The 21,131-nt window shown below is 40.4% G+C and overlaps 1 protein-coding gene and 1 pseudogene across 1 annotated transcript; one reads left to right on the forward strand and one right to left on the reverse strand.

Annotated features, from left to right (window-relative positions):
- The first annotated feature begins 1,974 nt into the window (after positions 1–1,974).
- Positions 1,975–18,953, forward strand: LOC119050803 (T-cell surface glycoprotein CD3 gamma chain). Its single transcript, XM_037147338.2, has 6 exons — positions 1,975–2,090; positions 11,692–11,715; positions 12,154–12,372; positions 12,968–13,099; positions 13,971–14,014; positions 14,404–18,953. Exons 1-6 carry the CDS (start codon positions 2,036–2,038, stop codon positions 14,467–14,469), a joined length of 540 nt encoding a protein of 179 aa, XP_037003233.2. The 5' UTR covers positions 1,975–2,035; the 3' UTR covers positions 14,470–18,953.
- LOC119050798 (proteasome subunit alpha type-3-like) lies at positions 5,370–6,482 on the reverse strand (annotated as a pseudogene).
- Positions 18,954–21,131: the final 2,178 nt, after the last annotated feature.

A 21,131-nucleotide genomic window follows, 5' to 3' on the forward strand; every position in this document is an offset into this window, starting at 1 on the left:
TGAACTCCTTCTTTCACCTTATCTGGGAAGCACTTTACCTGCCCTTCCATTCTAAATGATAGCTTTGCTGAATAGACTAATGTTAAATATAGGCCCTTGCCCTTCATGACTTTTAATACTACTTTCCAGCCCCTCTTGACTGCAAGGTTTCTTTGGAGAAATCAACTGATAGCCTATGGGAATTCCTTTGTAGGTGCCTCTATACTTTCCTCTTGCTGCTTTTAAGATTCTCTCCTTATCTTTCATCCTGTATAATGTAATTATAATGTGTCTTGGTATGTTCCTCCTTGAGTCCAACTTATTTAGGACTCTCTGAGCTTCCTGGACTTCCTGGAAGTCTATTTCTTTTGCCGGATTAGGGAAGTTCTCCTTCATTATTTGTTCAAATAAGTTTTCAATTTCTTGCTCTGCCTCTTCTCCTTCTGGCACCTCTGATTTAAATGTTGGAACATTTAAAGTTGTCCCAGAGGTTCCAAAGCCTCTCAGCTTTTTGAATTCTTTATTTCTTCATTTTGTCCCAATTGGATGTTTATTTCTTCTTTTTGTTCCAAACTGTTGATTTGAGTCTTGGTTTTCTTCCCTCCACTGTTGGTTCCCTGTACATTTTGCTTTATTTCTCTTTGAATAGCCTTAATTTCTTCCTTTATTTTGTGACAGTACTCAATCATTTCCAAGAGTATCCTGATTACTAGTGTTTTGAACTCTGTGTCTGTCACTTTGTTCTTTTTCTGGAGCTTCGATCTGTTCTTTCATTTGGGCCATATTTCTTTGTCTCAGAGCAGCTGTTACACAGTGAGGGGAGGGACCTTAGGTACTCACCAGGGCAGGGCCACTCACTTCACTGCATTGTGACATTGTATGTGGGGGAGGGGTCAGAAAGGGAACAATGCAGCTTTCTTGGCTCTTGCCCTCCTTTCAGTCACTTCCCTGACTTCATTCAAGCACGTTGTGCCGTTTCAGGTGCTGGTTCCCAGGTGAGTGGGCTTGTGTGTGATCTAGGCTCTATGATGGGCCCCTCCAACAGACTCTCCTGTGAGACTGGGAGTTTCTCCTGCCACTGCAATCTCCACATATTTTTACAGCCAGAGGTTTTCAGGCTTTATTTTCCCATGCTGGAATCCTGGTTTGGCAGTCTGTCTCATTCCCCAGTTGTTCCTCTGGCTTATCTGCACATAAATATGGAATATCCCAGTCTGCCAGCCACTGCCTCATACTCCCAGTCTGCTAGCTGCCACCTTGTCACATGGGCTCTCCATCCAGCTTCCCATCTCCACACCTCCTACCCATCTAGATAAATGTTTCTTCTTTAACTCCTTGGTGTCAGACTTCCATATAGTTTGATTTTCTGGCAGTTCTGGTTCTTTCATTTTTTAATTTAATTTGTTGTTACCTTTTTTTTTTTCAAAAGCATATCTACTTATACCTCCATCTTGTTTCTGCTTCCATATCTCTGGCCTGTCTTGATGGAAATGTCTACCTATTTTTTTCCAGGCAGTCACTTCTTTGATGTTTTCATCTCAAAAAGACAGTAGAAAAAAATTCCTGAGGTGGCTTTCTTCTCAGAGCTCCATCCCTGAGCACCTGAGCAATCTTACATAAATTTTTTAGTTCTAGCAAAAACTAGCAACAAGCACCAACTGGCTGAGATACTGGCAACAAGTGGTGGCAGAGACATTTATCTCCTTCATGAAGAAAGGAACCCACATCATTTACTACCCAGCATCCAAGGTTGTTCTCAATGCAAGCCAAAGTCTCTGAGATGGGAATCCAGCATTCTCTCCCTCTCCCTCCTCACCACCTCACACACTTCAGTCCTTAAAGGAAAAGCAAGAGGCATCTGCACCTGCAGCCCTGCTGAGGCTCCAGCTGCCCACACTTGAAACCGAGGGTGGAGACTTAGTTCTGGCCTTCCTGCTGGGGCCCCAGCCTTAAGAATGCTGGGCGGAGCCAGGCTAGCTATTTTGCTGGCTGGCTGGCTGGCTGGTGATAGAGGCTGCTCAGTACTTCTATCAGTGAGAGAAGAACAGAGACTAACATGGAGCAGGGGAAGCATTTGGCTGGCCTCATCCTGGCTATCTCTCTTCTTCAAGGTAAGGGCCCACTTAGGGGGTCTGGCAGCCTGGAGAAAGACTCAGAGTAAGAGGCCACCAGGGGACAAGAATATTGGGATTGCTGACTCGGAGCCTAGCTCAGCTGTTACCTTAGAGTTCAAAGAAGGCAGGGCAAAAATGAAGCCTCTTATTATTCTCTATTAGAGAGAAGCAGTGTCCCATGAGAGAGATGAGAAATCTTATTTCCTGAGAAATCAAGTCAGAGAACTTGGCTGGCTAGAGAGAGAACCTGGATGTCGCCATCTTAGGTTTGAATGTAGCCCAAAAGGACGCAGGCCAGAAACCTGAACGAAAAAGGTGTGTGTGTGTGTGTGTGTATATATATATATATATATATATATATATATATATATATATATATATATATATTTTTTTTTTTTTACCTGAGAGTTGGGGTTAGATTTGTGAAACATTCATTCAGTCAGTCAGTTCCATCACTAGTCAACAATACAGTGAGGTCCTATTATGTAATAAGCTAGGAAGATATAAATGAAAAAGAAATCTGCCCTATGAGAAATCATAAATTTCTGCCCTAAAGAAATCATAAACTACTTAGAGAAATAAGTTTCAGTGTTTCAAGATTGAGTGTAAGGTGCAATATAAGATGCCTGAATGAATATTCAGTTGTAAATATTCATCTAGAAGTGGATGAATTGAGCCAATATTTGCATTTGGGACTAGAGGTGGTTCTCCACTCAATGGGGGAAGCTAACACCATGAAAGTTGTTGAAATCACAGAAGTATTATGTTAGATATGAAGAAGAGATACTTAGGGTGGAACTGTAAAGACACCAACCTTTAAGGGGTAGTTAGAGAAAGAATATCCCTGGAAAGAGATAAGGAAATGATCAAAGAGCTGGAATAATCAGATGGATCTGATACTATGGAAACAAAAGATACTACAGAAATAGAAAGCTCCCAAAGGAGAAATTTACTGAGAGTATGAAATATTAAGGAGTTATCCACTAATATAAGAATATATTTAAAAGTTTAAGTTTGTGGGACTCGGCAAAATAAAGTTCATGGATGATTTAGAACAGTTGCCTTGGGGTAGTGTGATTAGAAGCCAAATGGAAATGAGTACAAAGGGAAGGGAAGGTGATAAAGAGAAGCAAGTGTGGACTATTCTTTAAAGAAGTTTGGGTGAGAATGGAGGAGGGTTACAGTGGTAAATGGGGGGAGGGGAGTACAGTCTAAGAAGAAATTTTTTGAGTGAGAGAGAAATTTGAGCACATTCTCAAATGTGCTACTATCTAAAGAAGTAGATAGTGACTAGAGTGAGGTCCTGGGGTTGATATTGAAAGGACAGAGTCAAGAGTAGGGTCCAGAGCACAGAAGGAAAGACAACCTTACCCTCTGAGACTAAAAGAAAAGAAAGAAAAGAGAAAAGAAAAGAAGTATATATGGCTTTGGCCATAGAAAGTCTTATAGATGGAAAGAAAGGTGAAAGAGAAAGGACCATTACAGCATCTATGTTCTTAACAAACTAAGAGGGAGGTAATGCCACCTGTCAAAGCTGAGCTGTGTGATGGTTGGGTAGAAGACTTAAAGAGGTCACTGAGAGTATAGAATTATTTCTGGAGGAATGGAAGCAAACAACACAAGTTTAGGGGCAATGCAGAAAGCCTGTGTGAGCAGCTCTTTCCTTAGAGCAGGAATCTGAGCTCAGCCACCAATGATCTGTGTGAACTTGGGCAATGCCTGCTCCCTCTGGGATCAGTTCTCTCTGCAGGCAACATAAGAAATTTGGCTACATGAGTTCTCAAGTCCCAAAAGAAAGTAGAACTCAGATAAGCAAGATTAAAGGCTGTCAGCCCTGGCTGATATTGCTCAGTGGACTGAGTGCTGGCCTGCAAACCAGAGTTAGTTGCCAGTTCAATTCCCAGTCAGGGCACATACCTGGATTATGTATGGCCCAGGTCCCCAGTGGGGGGCGCACAAGAAGCAACCACACATTGATGTTTCTTTCCCTCTTCTTCTCCCTCCATTCCCCTCTCATTAAAAATAAATAAACAAAATATTTTTTAAGAAAAGATCAAAAGATGTCAGCAATCACTCCACCCTCTTTCCTATGGAGCCTGAGTTGAAATGAGAGGCCTCTTTGTCCTTCCCAGGGTGAGCAGGTGGTCAGGAAGAAGAGCTAGTGAGAAATCTGCTTAACTATGTGTCTTGCTTTTAAAAAGTTCATTCATTTATTCATTTAGGCATTTATTTAACAAATATAAAGTTCCTATTATATTCCAGGCACTATGGTGGGTACAATTGATAAACTGTTCAGCCTTGTGTGAAGGTCTAAGACAGTTAACTCTTTCCAACTATTTTCATCATACTTTGATTCATCATACTTTGATTCATCATACTTTGATTCCCCTTTAGCCATACTACCTCTCTTGTCTTTTTCCAAGTCTATATCTTTCCTTAGCTATTCTTTCTCCCCAGAATGTCTTTCTCTGTCTAGTGAATTCCTACTTATTCTTTAGGCCCAGTCAACAGTCACCTTCTCTGGTAAGCTTTCCCTCTCACTCACACTTGAGCAAAATCAATAGTTTTCATCCCTTTTACATGTTTTCATATAAGTACTAAATGATAATTTATGTTTTATTATATTGATTACATATGTATTTTTTCCACCTCATTGTAAACTCTTTGGAAGCAGCAACTATTCTTCATCTCACTACCCCTTTCTTTTGCTTTACTTAATCATGTCAGGAACATAATAGACCTCAGCAAATTTAAATTAAATACAATTGAATTGAACTCCAGAGCTAGTTCTCTATAGTACTTCTACCATACAACTCTACTATTCTGGGTTTGGACACAAATTTGGGATCTATTGAATAGCTTACTCCTATACCTACCTGGCAGGGGAGATACCATGATAATGAATAGCTAACTACTCTGGGACATTCAGAGTTTCCTACAAGAAATGGATCATCAAAACTGAAGATTTTAGAACTCACCTCTAAAGGCTTTAGCTAGTGCACACACACTACTTTAGCTGCTGAAGGAGAAGAGATTCCAAATTTTACAATCGGTACCCTTACATAGACTTGTATTTCGAGGCAATACAATTCTGATGCTAAAAGTTAGTATCAGACCCCATAGGTTAAGGGCACAGTCACCAACAAAACTACATTCACTTTATTTTTTTACAAGACAAAATGTAATGAAAACTGGTCAGTGGGTATGTAATAGTCCAAGAGGCAAAATAGTTTGGGAACTATATTACAAATTTAAAAATAAATGCTGAAGCAAATGTTACATCTTATCATCATCTGACTCATCTTCTTCCTTCCAAGATTCCTTAGCATATTTCTGTTTCTTCCCATATATCTTTTAAAACAATTTCATGTGTTCCTTTAGTTATTTCACCAACCCAGCTGAGCTTCAGTTCAAAAGCTTTATCCTTAACTTCATCGTGTACTATTAATTATTTTTATTTGTTTAACAACATCACAGCAGGTCATTTCTTTCATCTGAAGCTTTTCTGTTCCTGTCTTTGCAGCTTGCCTGGCTTTGCCAATAGCACAGCCCCAATAACCACATGAAACACCTGATGGATCAATCATATAGAAATGTGCACCAGCATTCGCACTGTAAGACCCAAACACAAAACTGCAGGAAAAGGTCTAAAAGCACTGTAGAGTATATATGCATGTACGTACATGGCCACTCTTGTCTGCAAGATGTTTTAGTGGAATGTCATAGCCAAAGTTAGATCTAATGTTGGAAGCATCTTTTCTTGCAAATTCTGCTATGAATGAGCATCTGTCAACAAACCTACTACTGCCACTTCAACACTAAAAAGTCATTTGTTGGATTCTTCCTCATAAACTTTAGAAAGGACTAATTTTTCTACCCGAAAGACTACATCATCTCTACATCTGATTCCATTATCTATACTACTATTTTCCACAGCCTTCATAGCACATTCAACTTGAAAAACTCTTCCATCAGGAAAGAATGTAGAGGCTCACAGGTCATATTCGGTGCTGATTGAGCTTATCCTTCTATAACCAGCAGAATGTGTCTACCCTCATTTTAATCTCTTTTTTGCCTTCTTAGTGAAGTTATTGGGGTAACACTGGTTAACAAAATTCTATAGATTTCAGATGCACAATTCTACATGATCTGTACACTGTATTGTGTGCTCACCACCCCAAATAAAGTCTCTGCCCATCACCATTTATCCCTCTATATCCTCCTCCACCTCCCTTTTTCCTGGCAAACATTACAAAATTCTCTGTCTCTGAGTTTTTTCTTTTAAAAATTATTTTAGTATATTTTAATTGATTATGCCATTACAGTTGTCCCACTTTTTCTCCTCTTTATTCCCCCACACACACTCTACATCCCCTCTCACAAGAGCATTCTCCTGCTGCCCACTTAATTTATGTCCATGGGTCATGAATATAAGTCCTTTGGCTTCCCCATTTTCTACACTATTCTTAGCCTCACCACCTATTATGTACCTACCATTATGCTTCTTATTCCCTTTACCTTTTCCCCCATTCTCCCCCTCCCCTTCACCACTGATAACCCTCCATCTGATCTCCATTTCTGTTAAACTGTTCCTGTTCTCATTGTTTGCTTAGTTCATTTTTGGTTTTGATTTTTTTAGGTTCAGTTGTTGATAGTTGTGACTTTCTTATCATTTTACTGTTCATATTTTTGATCATCTTCTTTTTCTTAGATAAGTCCCTTTAACACTTCACAAAACAAGGGTTTGGTGATGATGAACTCCTTTAACATTAACATTACTTTATCTGGGAAGCACTTTATCTGCCCTTCCATTCTAAATGATATCTTTGCTGGATAGAGTCATCTTGGATGTAGGTCCTTGCCTTTCATGACTTGGAATACTTCTTTCCAGCCCCTTCTTGCCTGCAAAGTTTCTTTGGAGAAATCAGCTGATAGCCTATGGGAATTCCTTTGTAGGTACCCCTATACTTTCCTCTTGCTGCTTTTAAGATTCTCTCCTTATCTTTCATCTTGGATAATGTAATTATGATGTGCTCTGGTGTGTTCCTCCTTGGGTCCAAATTCTTTAAGACTCTCTGAGCTTCCTGGACTTCCTGGAAATCTATTTCCTTTGCCAGATTGGGGATGTTTTCCTTCACTATTTGTTCAAATAAGTTTTCAATTTCTTGCTCTTCCTCTTCTCCTTCTGGAAGCCCTAACATTTGGGTGTTGGAACATTTGAAGTTGTCCCAGAGATTCCTAAGCCTCTCCTCATTTTTTTGAATTCTTGTTTTTTCATTCTGTTTCAGTTGAATGCTTATTTCTTCCTTTTGTTCCAAATCATTGATTTGAGTCCCACTTCTCCCCCTCACTGTTGGTTTCCTGTACATTTTCCTTTATTTCACTTTGTATAGCCTTCACTTTTTCCTCTATTTTGTGACCATACTCAACCATGTGTGTGAGCACCCTGATTACCAGTGTTTTGAACTGTGCATCTCATAGGTTGGCTATCTCCTCACCACTTAGTTGTATTTTTTCTGGAGCTTTGATCTGTTCTTTCACTTGGGAGATATATATATATATTCTTTAAAGGCCTGTTACATAGTAAGGGGGAGAGCCTTAGGTATTAGCCAGGGCTGGGCAACCCACATCACTGTGTTGTGGCACTGTATATGGGGGAGGGGTCTGAGAGGGAACAGTGTTGTTTGCTTGGCTCTCGACCAGCTTTCAGTCACTTCTCCCACTACCCACAAGCAAATTACGCCTTTCTGGTGCTGATTACTGGGGGGGTGGGCAGGCTTGTGTATGTTCTAGAACCCTGTGCGTCTCTCAAATGAACTCTCCTGTGAGGCTGAGTTTCTCCTGCCTCCTCAACCCCCACTGATTTTTGAGGCTTTCTTTTCCCATGCTGGGACTCTGGCTTGTAAGGGCTGTCTTGCTCACAAGTTATTCCTCCCTATTTATCCACACACAAATGTGGGACCACTGGGTCCTCCAGATGTAGCCTTGCCATGCGCCCTCTCTGCCCTGGCTGCCCATCTCTTCCTCTCCTTACAGTCTAGATGAATGTTTCTTCTTTAACTTCTTGGTTGTTGGACATCCATACTGTTCAATTTTCTGGCAGTTCTGGTTATTATTTATTTTTATTATTTTTAAAGATTTTATTTATTCTTTAGAAAAAGGAGAAAGGAAGGAGAAAGAGAGGGAGAGAAACATCAATGTGTAGTTGCCTCTCATGTGCCCACTACTAGGGACCTGGCCAACAACACAGGCATGTACCCTGACTGGAAATTGAACCAGAAACCCTTTGGTTCACAGACCTGTGCTCAATCCACTGAGCTACAGCAGCCAGGGCTTATTATTTTGTAAATTGTCTTGTCCTTCTTTTGGTTGTGTAAGGAAGCAAAGTGTATCTACTTATGCTTCTATCTTGGCCAGATGTACCCCACCTCATTTTAAATGCCAGGCAAAATTTCAGGGGTCTCCAGAGCACCCATACTTCTGATGAACTGGATACAAATCTGGATGGTTCCCACAACCCCCTTAAGTCTGTTAATTTGATAGAACAACTCAGGAAAGTACTATACACACTATCACAATTTTATTACAAAAAAACAAAATCAGACTTCTGGCCAAGATGAAGGTGTAGGTAGATACACTTTGCCTCCTCACACAAACGAAAGAAGGACAACAACAAATTTATAGTAAAAAAATAACCAGAACTGCTATAAAGTTGAACTGTATGGAAGTCCAACAACCAAGAAGTTAAAGAAGAAACATTCATCAGACCAGTAGGAGGGGTGGAGATGGACAATGGGGGTGACAGCAAGAGGACCAGGGTAGGCAAGGTGGCAGCTGGCATAGCAGGCTGTCCCAAATTTGCATGTGGATAAACCGAAGAAACAACTAGGGAGGGAGACAGGCTCTGTAATCCAGGCTTCCAGTGCCCAGAAATAAGGCCTCAAAACCTCTGACTGAAAAATACCTGTGGGAGTTCAGTTAGCAGGAGAAATTCCCAGCTTCACAGGACAGTTTATTGGAGAGACCCACGGAGTCCTAGAATGTACACAAAACTACCCACCCAGAAATTAGCACCAGAAGGGCCCGATTTGCTTGCAGGTAGTGGAGAAAATGACTGAAAGTCTGTTGAGAGTTGTGCAACTGGCTTTTCCTCTCAGACCCCTCCCCCACATGCAGTGCCACAACACAGTGATGTGGGTTGCCCAGCCCTGGCTAATACCTAAGGCTCTCCCCCTTACTATGTAACAGGCCTTTAAAGAATATATATATATATATCTCCCAAGTGAAAGAACAGATCAAAGCTCCAGAAAAAATACAACTAAGTGGTGAGGAGATAGCCAACCTATGAGATGCACAGTTCAAAACACTGGTAATCAGGGTGCTCACACACATGGTTGAGTATGGTCACAAAATAGAGGAAAAAGTGAAGGCTATACAAAGTGAAATAAAGGAAAATGTACAGGAAACCAACAGTGAGGGGGGAGAAGTGGGACTCAAATCAATGATTTGGAACAAAAGGAAGAAATAAGCATTCAACTGAAACAGAATGAAAAAACAAGAATTCAAAAAAATGAGGAGAGGCTTAGGAATCTCTGGGACAACTTCAAATGTTCCAACACCCAAATGTTAGGGCTTCCAGAAGGAGAAGAGGAAGAGCAAGAAATTGAAAACTTATTTGAACAAATAATGAAGGAAAACATCCCCAATCTGGCAAAGGAAATAGATTTCCAGGAAGTCCAGGAAGCTCAGAGAGTCTTAAAGAATTTGGACCCAAGGAGGAACACACCAGAGCACATCATAATTACATTATCCAAGATGAAAGATAAGGAGAGAATCTTAAAAGCAGCAAGAGGAAAGTATAGGGGTACCTACAAAGGAATTCCCATAGGCTATCAGCTGATTTCTCCAAAGAAACTTTGCAGGCAAGAAGGGGCTGGAAAGAAGTATTCCAAGTCATGAAAGGCAAGGACCTACATCCAAGATGACTCTATCCAGCAAAGATATCATTTAGAATGGAAGGGCAGATAAAGTGCTTCCCAGATAAAGTAATGTTAATGTTAAAGGAGTTCATCATCACCAAACCCTTGTTTTGTGAAGTGTTAAAGGGACTTATCTAAGAAAAAGAAGATGATCAAAAATATGAACAGTAAAATGATAAGAAAGTCACAACTATCAACAACTGAACCTAAAAAAATCAAAACCAAAAATGAACTAAGCAAACAATGAGAACAGGAACAGTTTAACAGAAATGGAGATCAGATGGAGGGTTATCAGTGGTGAAGGGGAGGGGGAGAACGGGGGAAAAGGTACAGGGAATAAAAAGCATAAATGATAGGTACATAATATACAGAGCAAGATTAAGAAGAGTATGAGAAATGAAGAAGACAAAGAACTTACATGTACAACCCATAAACATGAACTAAGGTGGGGGAATGATTGTGATGGGGGGTGAAGGGGAGAGTGGAATAAAGGGGAGAAAAAATGGCATTGATTATGTTATTACAACTGTTACAGTTGTAATAGTATAATCAATAAAATGTATTTTTAAAATGAAAAAACAGAAACTATGAGTTAAAAATAAAATAATATCAGCCCTGACTGGTATGGCTTAGTGGATTGAGTACCAGCCTACAAACCAAAGAGTTGAAGGTTCTATTCCCAGTCAGGGCACATGCCGGGGTTGTAGGCCATGGCCTCAGTAGGGAATGCATGAGAGGCAACCACACATCAATGTTCCTCTCCCTTTCTCCTTCCCTTCCCATCTCTCTTAGAATAAATCAATAATCTTTTTAAAAAGTCAACTCACAGAATGAGAGAACATTTTTTAAAGATTTTATTTATCTTTATAGGGGAAGGGAAGGAGAGAGGGAGAGAAATATCAATGTATGGTTGCCTCTCATGCGACCCTGCTGGGGACGGGCCTGCAACCCAGGCATGTGCACTGACTGGGAATCAAACCACAATTCTTTGGTTCACAGGCCCGTGCTCAATCCACTGAGCTACACCAGCCAGGGTGAGAGAAAATATTTTTAAAAGAAAAATAAAATCAGCAGTAGGGTGGGATTTGTGCCTCCCCGTTTAGAATTAGAATATATCCCCTTCCTAACACATTGGTTGGTCTTCACCAACCAAGAATCTCCACTGAGTTTCATTACATAGTCACGATTAATTGAATCATTGGCCATGTGACTAAATCAGTCTCCAGAGGCCCTCCCCTCCCAGAGCACAAAGTCCCAATTCTCTAATCATGAGGCTGGTCTTGACCAGCCCTCATCCTTAAACATCTCATTAGTATACACACATATATGGCTCTAGGGCCCAGTAAGAATAATAAAAGCACTCTTGAAATTCCAAGGGTTGAGAAACTCCCTCCCAGGAATTCATGACAGAGATCTGACAAATTCTTTATCATACAACACCCTGAATTTAATTTAGTGATTTATGTTAACAGTTCAGGGACATAGGTCTGGATACCATTATTCCTGTGGACTAGGACCTCTCTCCATCTTGGCCTCAAATGACCATGTAAATGATACCTCAGGGCATCTGAATAATTCCACCCAGCTGATGATCCTCTGTCTCTCTTCTGTTCCTACAGGTACTATTGCCCAGTGGAAACAAGGTAGGGAAATGGCTTCTTTCTATGCTCAAAATCTGAGGAAATTATGGAAATATGGTTTCCTACAACTGTGGTTCTAGGATAATGTGTGATAAATAGAAAAATCTCTCCACTGTCAACCAAATCACTGGCCAGTCATGACTAGCAATTAACTGTCTAATTCTTGGAGGAGAAACAACAGCACGCTAGCAGCTAGGAACTACTCAAAATGTTACCCATGAACCAAAAGCATTGATATAACCTGGAAGCATGTTAGAAATACAGAATCTCAGTCCCTCCCCAGAATCATTAAATTAGAACCTGAAATTCTAACTACATCCCCATGTGATTCATGGACACATTAAAGTTGTAGAAGCACTGCCATAATGATCTTCTTCTGATACCTTGGGGTAGAGAGAAGAAGGCAAGATCCTTAACAGAGCATGGCTTTTCCCCTTTTAGGAGAACCAACACTAGCAGTGGATGAAAATCAAGAAGATGATTCAGTACTTCTGACTTGTAACTTGAAAGATCAAAATATAAAATGGTTTAAAGATGGGAAGGAAATAATGACAAATGGAAATACATGGAAACTGGGAAGTGGTTTGAAGGACCCCCGAGGGACATACTTGTGTCAAGGATCAAAGAACAATTCTACTATACTCCAAGTGTATTATAGAAGTATGTGATCCTCTCTGGTTTGTTTGTTGTGAAATTAAGCTGTATTTGCTGTTGGTGATTTTCTGTCCAGAATGAGTGATAAAATAGATGCTAAACAGCCAATTCTCTTAACCGCAGCTTGCCTCTTTTTGATTATATAACAAGACAGGTCCCCCCAGCTTCTTGGTAAAACATAGCCAGTCCTGAAAACCTGGTTTACCTTTGGGTAGGCCTCCTGTATTGGAGCAGTCAGCAACTAATACAATCTGAGTTAGGGTGTGTAGAGGAAACAGGAGATTACAAGGTGAATAGCAGTGAGATGTTGAAGGCAGTTGAACATGGAGAAGAAGATCTAGTCTTTCTTCTGTTTCACATAGTTCCTGGTAATAAGACTACATGGACTTCCACAGGACTCCTGAAGGAGAGAGGAACACCAAGAAGCATTGCATTCTTAGCCCAAGGATCTTCCCAGACAATTCCTTTGTTGTACAACCCACAGAGGGAGGAGCTTGTTGTCCTGACTAGACAAAGGCATTATTGCTGGTGGCAGGAGAAAAATATTCAGAAAAGCAACTTTCACACCCTGAAGTAAGCTTGTCCCTCCCTTTCCTCACAGTGTGTCAGAACTGCATTGAGTTGAATGCATCCACCATGTCTGGTTTTGTCTTCGCGGAAATCATCAGCATTTTTTTCCTTGCTGTTGGGGTGTACTTCATTGCTGGACAGGATGGAGTTCGCCAATCAAGAGGTAAAAGATGTTCTTAGATGAGATATGAGACCCCTCAGCTTTCTTCGTATCAAAAGAGTCCCAAGAGAAGAGATTGAGTTGGCACGTATTGTTAATGTGCATGGTTGGGTGAGGCTCTCTGTAGTCAGGAGAAAAGGACACTTGGTGTTTTCACAGCATAGCTACCTGTCCCAAGATTCAACTCCCTCTCTGTTTAAAAAAACAACTCTAAAGTAGAACATACATACAGAAAAGCGCATGAATCACAAGCATACAGCTCAAAAAAAAATAGCACTAAGTGGTGTGGCTTAGTGGATTGAGCGCTAGCCTACAAACCAAAGGCTGCCCAGTTTGATTCCCAGTCAGGGCACATGCCTGGGTTGTAGGCCAGGTCCTTGGTTGGGGGGGCATGAGAGGCAACCACACATTGATGTTTCTCTCCTCCTCTTTCTCCCTCCCTTTCCCTCTCTTTAAAAATAAAATAAATAAACTCTTTTTTAAAAAAAGTTAAACAATCAAGCTTACCCCTTAAGCCAGCACCCAGTTTAAGAAGAATATTACCCCAAAAAAAGAATAATATTACCAGTACCTTAGACGTCCCCCTTGTGGTCATTTCCAGACTCTACCTATCTTCAAAAGCGAGCACTGTCCTGTCTTCTAACATTGATTAATCTTGCCTGTTTTTATTCCTTCTATAACATAGACTCATACAGTAAGTACTCGTGTGTAGCTTTTTTTAATCAACAATATACTTGTGACAACCATCAGTATTCTTGTATGTAGGTGTATTTCACTAATTCTGATTGCTATTTAGTACTCCATTGCATGAATATAATCAAATTTATTATCCATTCTACCTTGTGTGTGTGTGTTTTGTTTATCTTTTGTGCAGCTTCAGACAAGCAGACTCTGTTATCCAATGACCAGCTCTACCAGGTAATGGATTGGGTAATGACAGACATTGCTACAATTAGTGGTGATTTAAAACTTTTGGGGGCAGGGGGCAAGTTATCTGGAAGATACTATATAGATAAGAAACTGCTTAGAACATACCAGATGATGGCATGTTTATCACTTTGGGTAGAATGAATGAAATAAGGAGAAGGTTGAGCAAGATTGAGGTCAAGATCTAGTGAGAAAAATTAAAGAGTACACTGAGAGGGAAAGTATATACAGAGCCTTCATCTTCTTGTCTCCTGTCTGCCCCCAGGGCCACTAAGCAACCACTTCAAAGCCTTGCACATAAAAAACACTCAATATACATGCATCGAATTAATTCCTAAAGGATGGGGGAAATGAGCTCATGACTGTGCTGTCCTTTTCAGCCCCTCAAGGATCGGGAAGATGACCAGTATAGCCATCTTCAAGGAAACCAACTGAGGAAAAATTGAGCTCCACACTCAGAGCAGGCGTGTCCTTCCACACCGGTTCTAAGACAGTGCCTTTGCATCACCTGCCCTGCCAACTGCTGCCAATTTTATTTTCTTTCCCTAAGCAGCTATAAAGTCTGAGTAGGGGTGGGAGGTGATTGCAGAGGCCCATTTCCAAAAACACAAGGGCCATTGCTAATTTTCTTGGCAGAAGAAAATATGAAAGCTGTGTGTATCTTTAAATTCTTTCAGAACAAGAATGCTGAATATTAATCTTAATTCTATATAAGTGTTTCTCAACACCCACACCATTAACATTCTGGACTAGATAATTATTTGTGGTGGGGATACTGTCCTGTGCCCTGTGCATTGTGGGGTTTTTAGCAGCCTCCCTGGCCTCCATTCACCAAATGTCATCAATACCCCAATTTGTAGTTTTTGAAAACTACAAATACTGTATCTCCAGATATTTCAAGTGACCCTCAAGGGCAAAACTGCCCTTAGTTAAAAACTGCTGATAAGTATTAACTTTTCAACCAACCAATCAAACAGTCTGAAGTTCCGATTCAATCAGTCAAAAGTTTCAACCAGGAAAACAGGGCCTAGGTATTATTTGGTTTTCTGAACCAGTTGTATTTTGTTTCGATTCAGATATTCTACTTTGTATCTAGTTCTCAGATAGAAAGCAATACGATGTGGAGCACTCCTAGCAGCGATAATTTCAGCTCTAAAACTAGACTCAGCCCTGGCTGGTGTGGCTCAGTAGATTAAGAACTGGCCTGTGAACCAGAGGGGTGTTGGTTCATATTCCTAGTCAGGGCGCATGCCTGGGTTGTGGACCAGGTCAAGCTCCAGGTGAGGGATGCATGAGAGGGAAGCACACATTGATGTTTTTCTCCCTCTCTTTCTTCCTCCTTCCCTGCTGTCTAAAATAAATAAATAATTTTTAAAATAAAATAAAACTAGACTCAGAGTTTCAGAAGCAATGAAGGGAGAAGAAAGGCCATCAAAACAAATTTTGGGTTTCCTCAAAAATAAAATAAAAGTAAAATCATGTATGGTATTTCAATAATAGCACCTATTGAGAAGTGATTTTTCTGTAAAAGATAAATGAGAAGGTAAATAACCCCTGATGCAGACCCTGGCTCTTGGGGTCTGCCACATTGTGAATGAGGCATGAGACATTCACATGGACTACTGAGTCCTGTGGAGGAAAAGAGACAACATGGCTTTTCTCTCAAGGGGAGAAAAAGCCGTGGCCTCCACCATAACAGGCCTTTATTTCTTTTTCTGGGCTCATTACATAATGGTCCTCATTTACTATGCCCAGGATGGCTTTAGGTGGTTACCTTTTACAGAAACAAAGGAGATGCTGCTGCTAATCACATCACAGAAGAACAATATTTGCAAATTAAAAGGGAAAAGTGGTTGAACAAGTTACACTCATCCTGGGAAGGTTTAGCATGGATTTTAGCAAGTTACTTTGCAGTAAATGTTTTCCACCTTAATTCAGGGTGAGGGAGTTTTAACAAAAGCAAGTCTCATAGCAGTCTAGCTACAGTGCAGGCCTGATTCCCCATGGGAGAACCTATCCGTGGGCATGGGTTCTGTACATCGGACCTTGCTTTCCACAGGGAACTGGGCCCATGCCACACAGAATGGTCTCCTACAAACACCTACTATTTGAATTTTTTTTAAGTTTTCACTTTCTTTTTGTATTGGTTATAATTTTTTTTAATTTTTTAATATTCTTTATTTTTAGAAAGAGGGGAAGGGAAGGAGAAAGAGAGAGAGAACCATCAGTGTGTGGTTGCCTCTCACATGGCACCCACTGGGGACCTGGCCCACATCCCAGGCATGTACCCTGACTGGGAACTGAACTGGTAACCCTTTGGTTCACAGCCCATGCTCAATCCACTGAACTATACCAGCCAGGGCTGATCTTTTTTTTCTTTTCTTTTTCAGTTTTTAATTTTTTAAATTTTATTTAGTATTTTTAAAATATATTTTATTGATTATGCCATTACAGTTCTATTTCTCCCCTTCATTCCCCTCCACCCTGTACACCCCCTCCCCACCATTCCCCCCCCTTTAGTTTATGACCACGTGTCTCAAGTTCTTTAGATTCTATATTTCCCATACTATTCTTGCCCTCCCCTTATCTATTTTCTGCCTACCGTCTATGCTACTTATTTTCTGTATCTTCTCCCTCCTTCTCCTTCTCCCACTCCCCTGTTGCTAACCATCCATGTGATCTTCATTTCTATAGTTCTGCTCCTAATCTAGCTGTCCTGTTAGTTTATTTTTGTTTTAGGTGTGGTTCTTAGTAACTGTGAGTTTGCTGTCCTTTCACTGTTCATCTTTTTTATCTTCTTTTCCTTAGGTAAGTCTCTTTAACATTTCATATAATAAGGGCTTGGTGATGATAAACTCCTTGAATTTGATCTTATCTGAGAAGCACTTTATCTGCCCTTCCATTCTAAATGAAAGCTTTGCTGGATAGATCAATCTTGGATGTAGGTCTTTGGATTTCATGACTTGGAACACTTGTTTCTAGCCCCTTCTTGCCTGTAAGGTCTCTTTTGAGAAATCAGCTGACAGTCTGATGGGAACTCCTTTGTAGGTGACTTTCCCCTTAGCTCTTTACTTATTCTGTCTACCTGTCTCCCCTTCTCCTTCTCCCACCCCTGTTGCTATCCCTCCTTGTAATCTCCATTTCTGTGGTTCTGTTTCTATTCTAATTGTTTGTTTTTGTTACAGGTGTGGTTAATAACTGTGAGTTTGCTGTCATTTTACTGTTCATATTTTTATCTTCTTTTTCTTAGATAAATCCCTTTAACATTCCATATAATAAGGGCTTACTGATGATGAACTCATTGAACTTGACCTTATCTGAGAAGCACTTTATCTGCCCTTCCATTCTAAATGAAAGCTTTGCTGGATAGAGCAATCTTGGATGTAGGTCCTTGCATTTCATGACTTGAAATACTTCTTTCCAGCCCCTTCTTGCCTGTAAGGTCTCTTTTGAGAAATCAGCTGACAGTCTGATGGGAACTCCTTTGTAGGTGACTGTCCGCTTATCTCTTGCTGCTTCTAGGATTCTCTCCTTCATTTTAATCTTGGCTAATGTAATTACGATATGCCTTGGTATGTTCCTCCTTGGGTCCAACTTCTTTGGACTCTCTGAGCTTCCTGGATTTCCTGGCAGTCTATTTCCTTTGCCAGATCAGGGAAGTTCTCCTTTATTATTTGTTCAAATAAGTTTTCCACTGGTGGCTGTTCCTTTTCCCCTTCTGATACCCCTATAATTCAGATGTTGGAATGTTTAAATTGTCCTGGAAGTTCCTAAGCCTCTCCTCATTTTCTTTGAATTATTGTTTCTTCATTTTTTTCTGTTTGGTCATTTTTTTTCTTCTTTCTGGTCCACACCCTTAATTTGAGTCCCAGTTTCCTTTCTATCACTACTCATTTCCTGAGCATTTCCCTTCATTTCAATTAGTTTAGCCTTCATTTGTTCCTCTAATTTGTGGCTAAAATCAACCAATTCTGTGAGCATCCTGATCACCAGTATTTTGAACTGTGCATCTGAAAGGTTAACTATGTCTTGGTCGCTTAGATTTATTGGCTCTGGGGCTTTGAGCTGTTTTTGAGCCATAATGTTTTGGTCTGTTTGCACCTATTATGTATGAGGGGTGGAGCCTTAGGTATTCACCAGGGCAGGGCAACCCAGGTTGCTGGGTTGTGATGCTGTATGTGGGGGTGGGGTCAGAGAGGGGCAATGACATTTGTTCTGCTCTCTCTCAGATTTCTGTCCCCTCTGCCACTTCCCACAAGCAAGTTGAGCCCTTCTGGTGGTGGTTCCCAGGTGTGTGAGCTTGTGCACCCTCCAGGACCCTGTGGGTCTCTCCCACAAACTCTCCGTGAGCCTGGGAGCTTCTCCCAGCACCTCAACCCCAAAAGTTTTTCCAGTTGGTGCTTTTAGGCTTTAATTCCCTTCGCTGGGGCCCTAGCCTGCGAGGTCTGTCTTACTGCTTGCTCCTTCGCCTGGTTTATCTGCATGTGGACATGTGACTGCAGTCAGCCAGCTGCCTTGTGCCCCCACTGGGTCCGCCTGTTGCCACCAGATACCTGGGATCTGCCAACCTCCACCTGCGTGCCTGGGTTGGTCTGGCCACTTTTTCCAGCACAACCCCACTCTGCCACCCACTGACTCCACCCCTCTTACCAGTCTGGCTGACTGGTTCGTTGTTGTCGGACTTCCGTACAGTTCAATTTTCTGTATTTGGATTGCACTTTTGTTACTAAAACTTTGTTGTCTTTAAACTTGGTTGTGCAAGGAGGCACAGTGTTTCCACCTATGCCTCCATCTTGGCCGGAAGTGTGTCCTGTTTCTTCTTACATTTTTAAAGTTTTATAGTTTTATTTCTAGTAATCACTGTCATTCTCAACATGCTTAAGACTATATGTAACAAATACAAATAAATGTGATTATTGATCCAAATGAATTTGCACTTGTAATTCTATGAAAATCGGCAAATTGTACTTAATAGAGATTGGACTGATACAAACTTGCAAAAACAAAAATGAGAGTACCTCTTACTACATACACATTATAACACTGTATTATTAAACTTTTTGAACTTTGCCAATCTGTTAAAAGTGACATCTCAACATAGTTTTATTCTCACATGAAGACTTTTACTTTCATTGCTTTAGAGAGAAAGGGAGAGAGAGAAACATTGATGTGAGAGAGAAACATCTATGGCTGCTTCCCATACACATCCTGACCAGGGATTGAACTGGCAACCTAAGCATGTGCCATGATAGAGAATTAAACTCGCAAACTTTCAGTTATGAGATGAGGCTCCAACCAACTGAGCCACACTGACCAGGGGTCTCAGTGTAGTTTCAATTTGCATGTTAGTAAAAATAAGAGTGAACCATTTATTTTTCCTTCTAGGAAATACAGGCTTATATCCTTTTATATTTTCCTTATTGACTTGCAAAAGCCCTTTCCATATTTGGGAAACTAGATTAAAGAATTTAGTTTGTGCCCTGGCCAGGTGGCTTTGTTGATGGGAGCATAGTCCCCTACGACAAAAGGTTGAGAGTTCCATTCCCAGTAAAGGCACATGCCTGGGTTGCGGGTTCGGTCCCTGGTCAGGGCATATATGGGAGGCAACTGACCCACTGATGTTTCTCTCTCTCTCACTCTCTCCCTCCTCTCTCTTTTCTTCTCTCTCTAAGATCAATAAATATATACTCAGGTAAGGATTTAAAATAGAAAGAAATAAATTGGAAACTGATCTATGAACATGGACAACAGGGTGGAGATTGACTGTGGGAGTCAGGAGTGGGCAGGGCAAGGGAGAGCAACAGGGGACAATTGGGACAACTGTGACAGAACAACAATAAAAAAAGAAAGTAGATTATATATTAAAAAAAGAAATGAAAAAACCTAGTTTAAAATATAATTACAGAAAACTTTTCTAAGCTGTGAAGGAACGAGACATAAAAGTTCAGGAAGCACAGAGAGTATCAAACAAAATGAACCCAAAGAGGCCCACTCCAAGACACATCATGATTAAAATGTCAAATGTTAAGGAGAGAATCTTAAAATCAGCAAAAGAAAAGCGGATAGTTACCTACAAAGCAGCTCCCATAATAATGTCAACTGACTTCTCAGTGGAAACTGCAGACCACAAGGGACTGTCACAAAATATTCAAAATGATGAAAAGCAAAAACCAACAACCAAAATTACCCAGTGGAGCTATCATTTAGAATCAAAGGACAGATAAAGTGTTTTCCATCCAGAAGAACGCTAAAGGAGTTCGTCACTACCAAACCAGTATTTCATAAAATGGTAAAGGGTCTTCTTTAAGAAGTAGAAGAAAAAAGATTAAATATGAATAATAATGGCAATATATATCTATCAACAATTACTTTAAATGCAGATGTATTAAATGCTCCAATCTAAAGACATATGATGGATGAGTGGATAACAAAACAAGACCTTTACATATGCTATCTACAAGAGACTGTCTTCAGATCAAAAGACACAAACAAACTGAAAGTCAATGGATGGGAAAAGGCATTTCATGAAAATGGAAATAAACAAAAGCTAGGGCATCCATACCTATACCAACAAAATAAACTATAAAATGAAGGCTAAATAACAGGAGACAAAGGAGGACACAGCAATTCCATTTCTGGGTATTTATCCAAAGAAACCCAAAACACTAAATCAAAAAGATATATACCATATTTTGTCTTGTATAATGCATGCCTACATTTCTGTGCACCTTATACACAAGATTATTATATCAATTATGCCCATGGTATGTAATTGGTATATATAATGATTATACTCATGTATAATGTGCATCCTTATTTTTCCCTCAAAAATGTGGGCAAAAAACTGCACATTATGCGCAGCAAAAGACAGTACTTCCATTACGTTCATTGCAGCATTCTTTACAATAGCCAAGATGTAGAAGCAACCTAAGTGTCCATCAACAGATAAATGGATAAAGAAGTGGTGCCTACAGTTCAAAACACTAATAATCAGGATGCTCACAGAACTGGTTGATTTTAGTCACAAATTAGAGGAACATATGAAGGCTATACTAATTAAAATGAAGGAAAATGCACAGGAAACCAATAGTGATGGGAAGGAAACTGG

This window comes from Artibeus jamaicensis, unplaced genomic scaffold (assembly GCF_021234435.1).
Source record: "Artibeus jamaicensis isolate MK-2021 breed Jamaican fruit bat unplaced genomic scaffold, CSHL_Jam_final contig_196, whole genome shotgun sequence".
Lineage (NCBI taxonomy): Eukaryota > Metazoa > Chordata > Mammalia > Chiroptera > Phyllostomidae > Artibeus > Artibeus jamaicensis.

Bases quoted from the DNA above. Each gene is read 5' to 3' on its own strand.
- LOC119050803 (XM_037147338.2), top strand. From the start codon at position 2,036: ATGGAGCAGGGGAAGCATTTGGCTGGCCTCATCCTGGCTATCTCTCTT. The intron at 2,091-11,691 runs GTAAGGGCCCAC...CTGTTCCTACAG, and splicing joins GGCTATCTCTCTTCTTCAAG to GTACTATTGCCCAGTGGAAA. The intron at 14,015-14,403 runs GTAATGGATTGG...TGTCCTTTTCAG, and splicing joins CCAATGACCAGCTCTACCAG to CCCCTCAAGGATCGGGAAGA.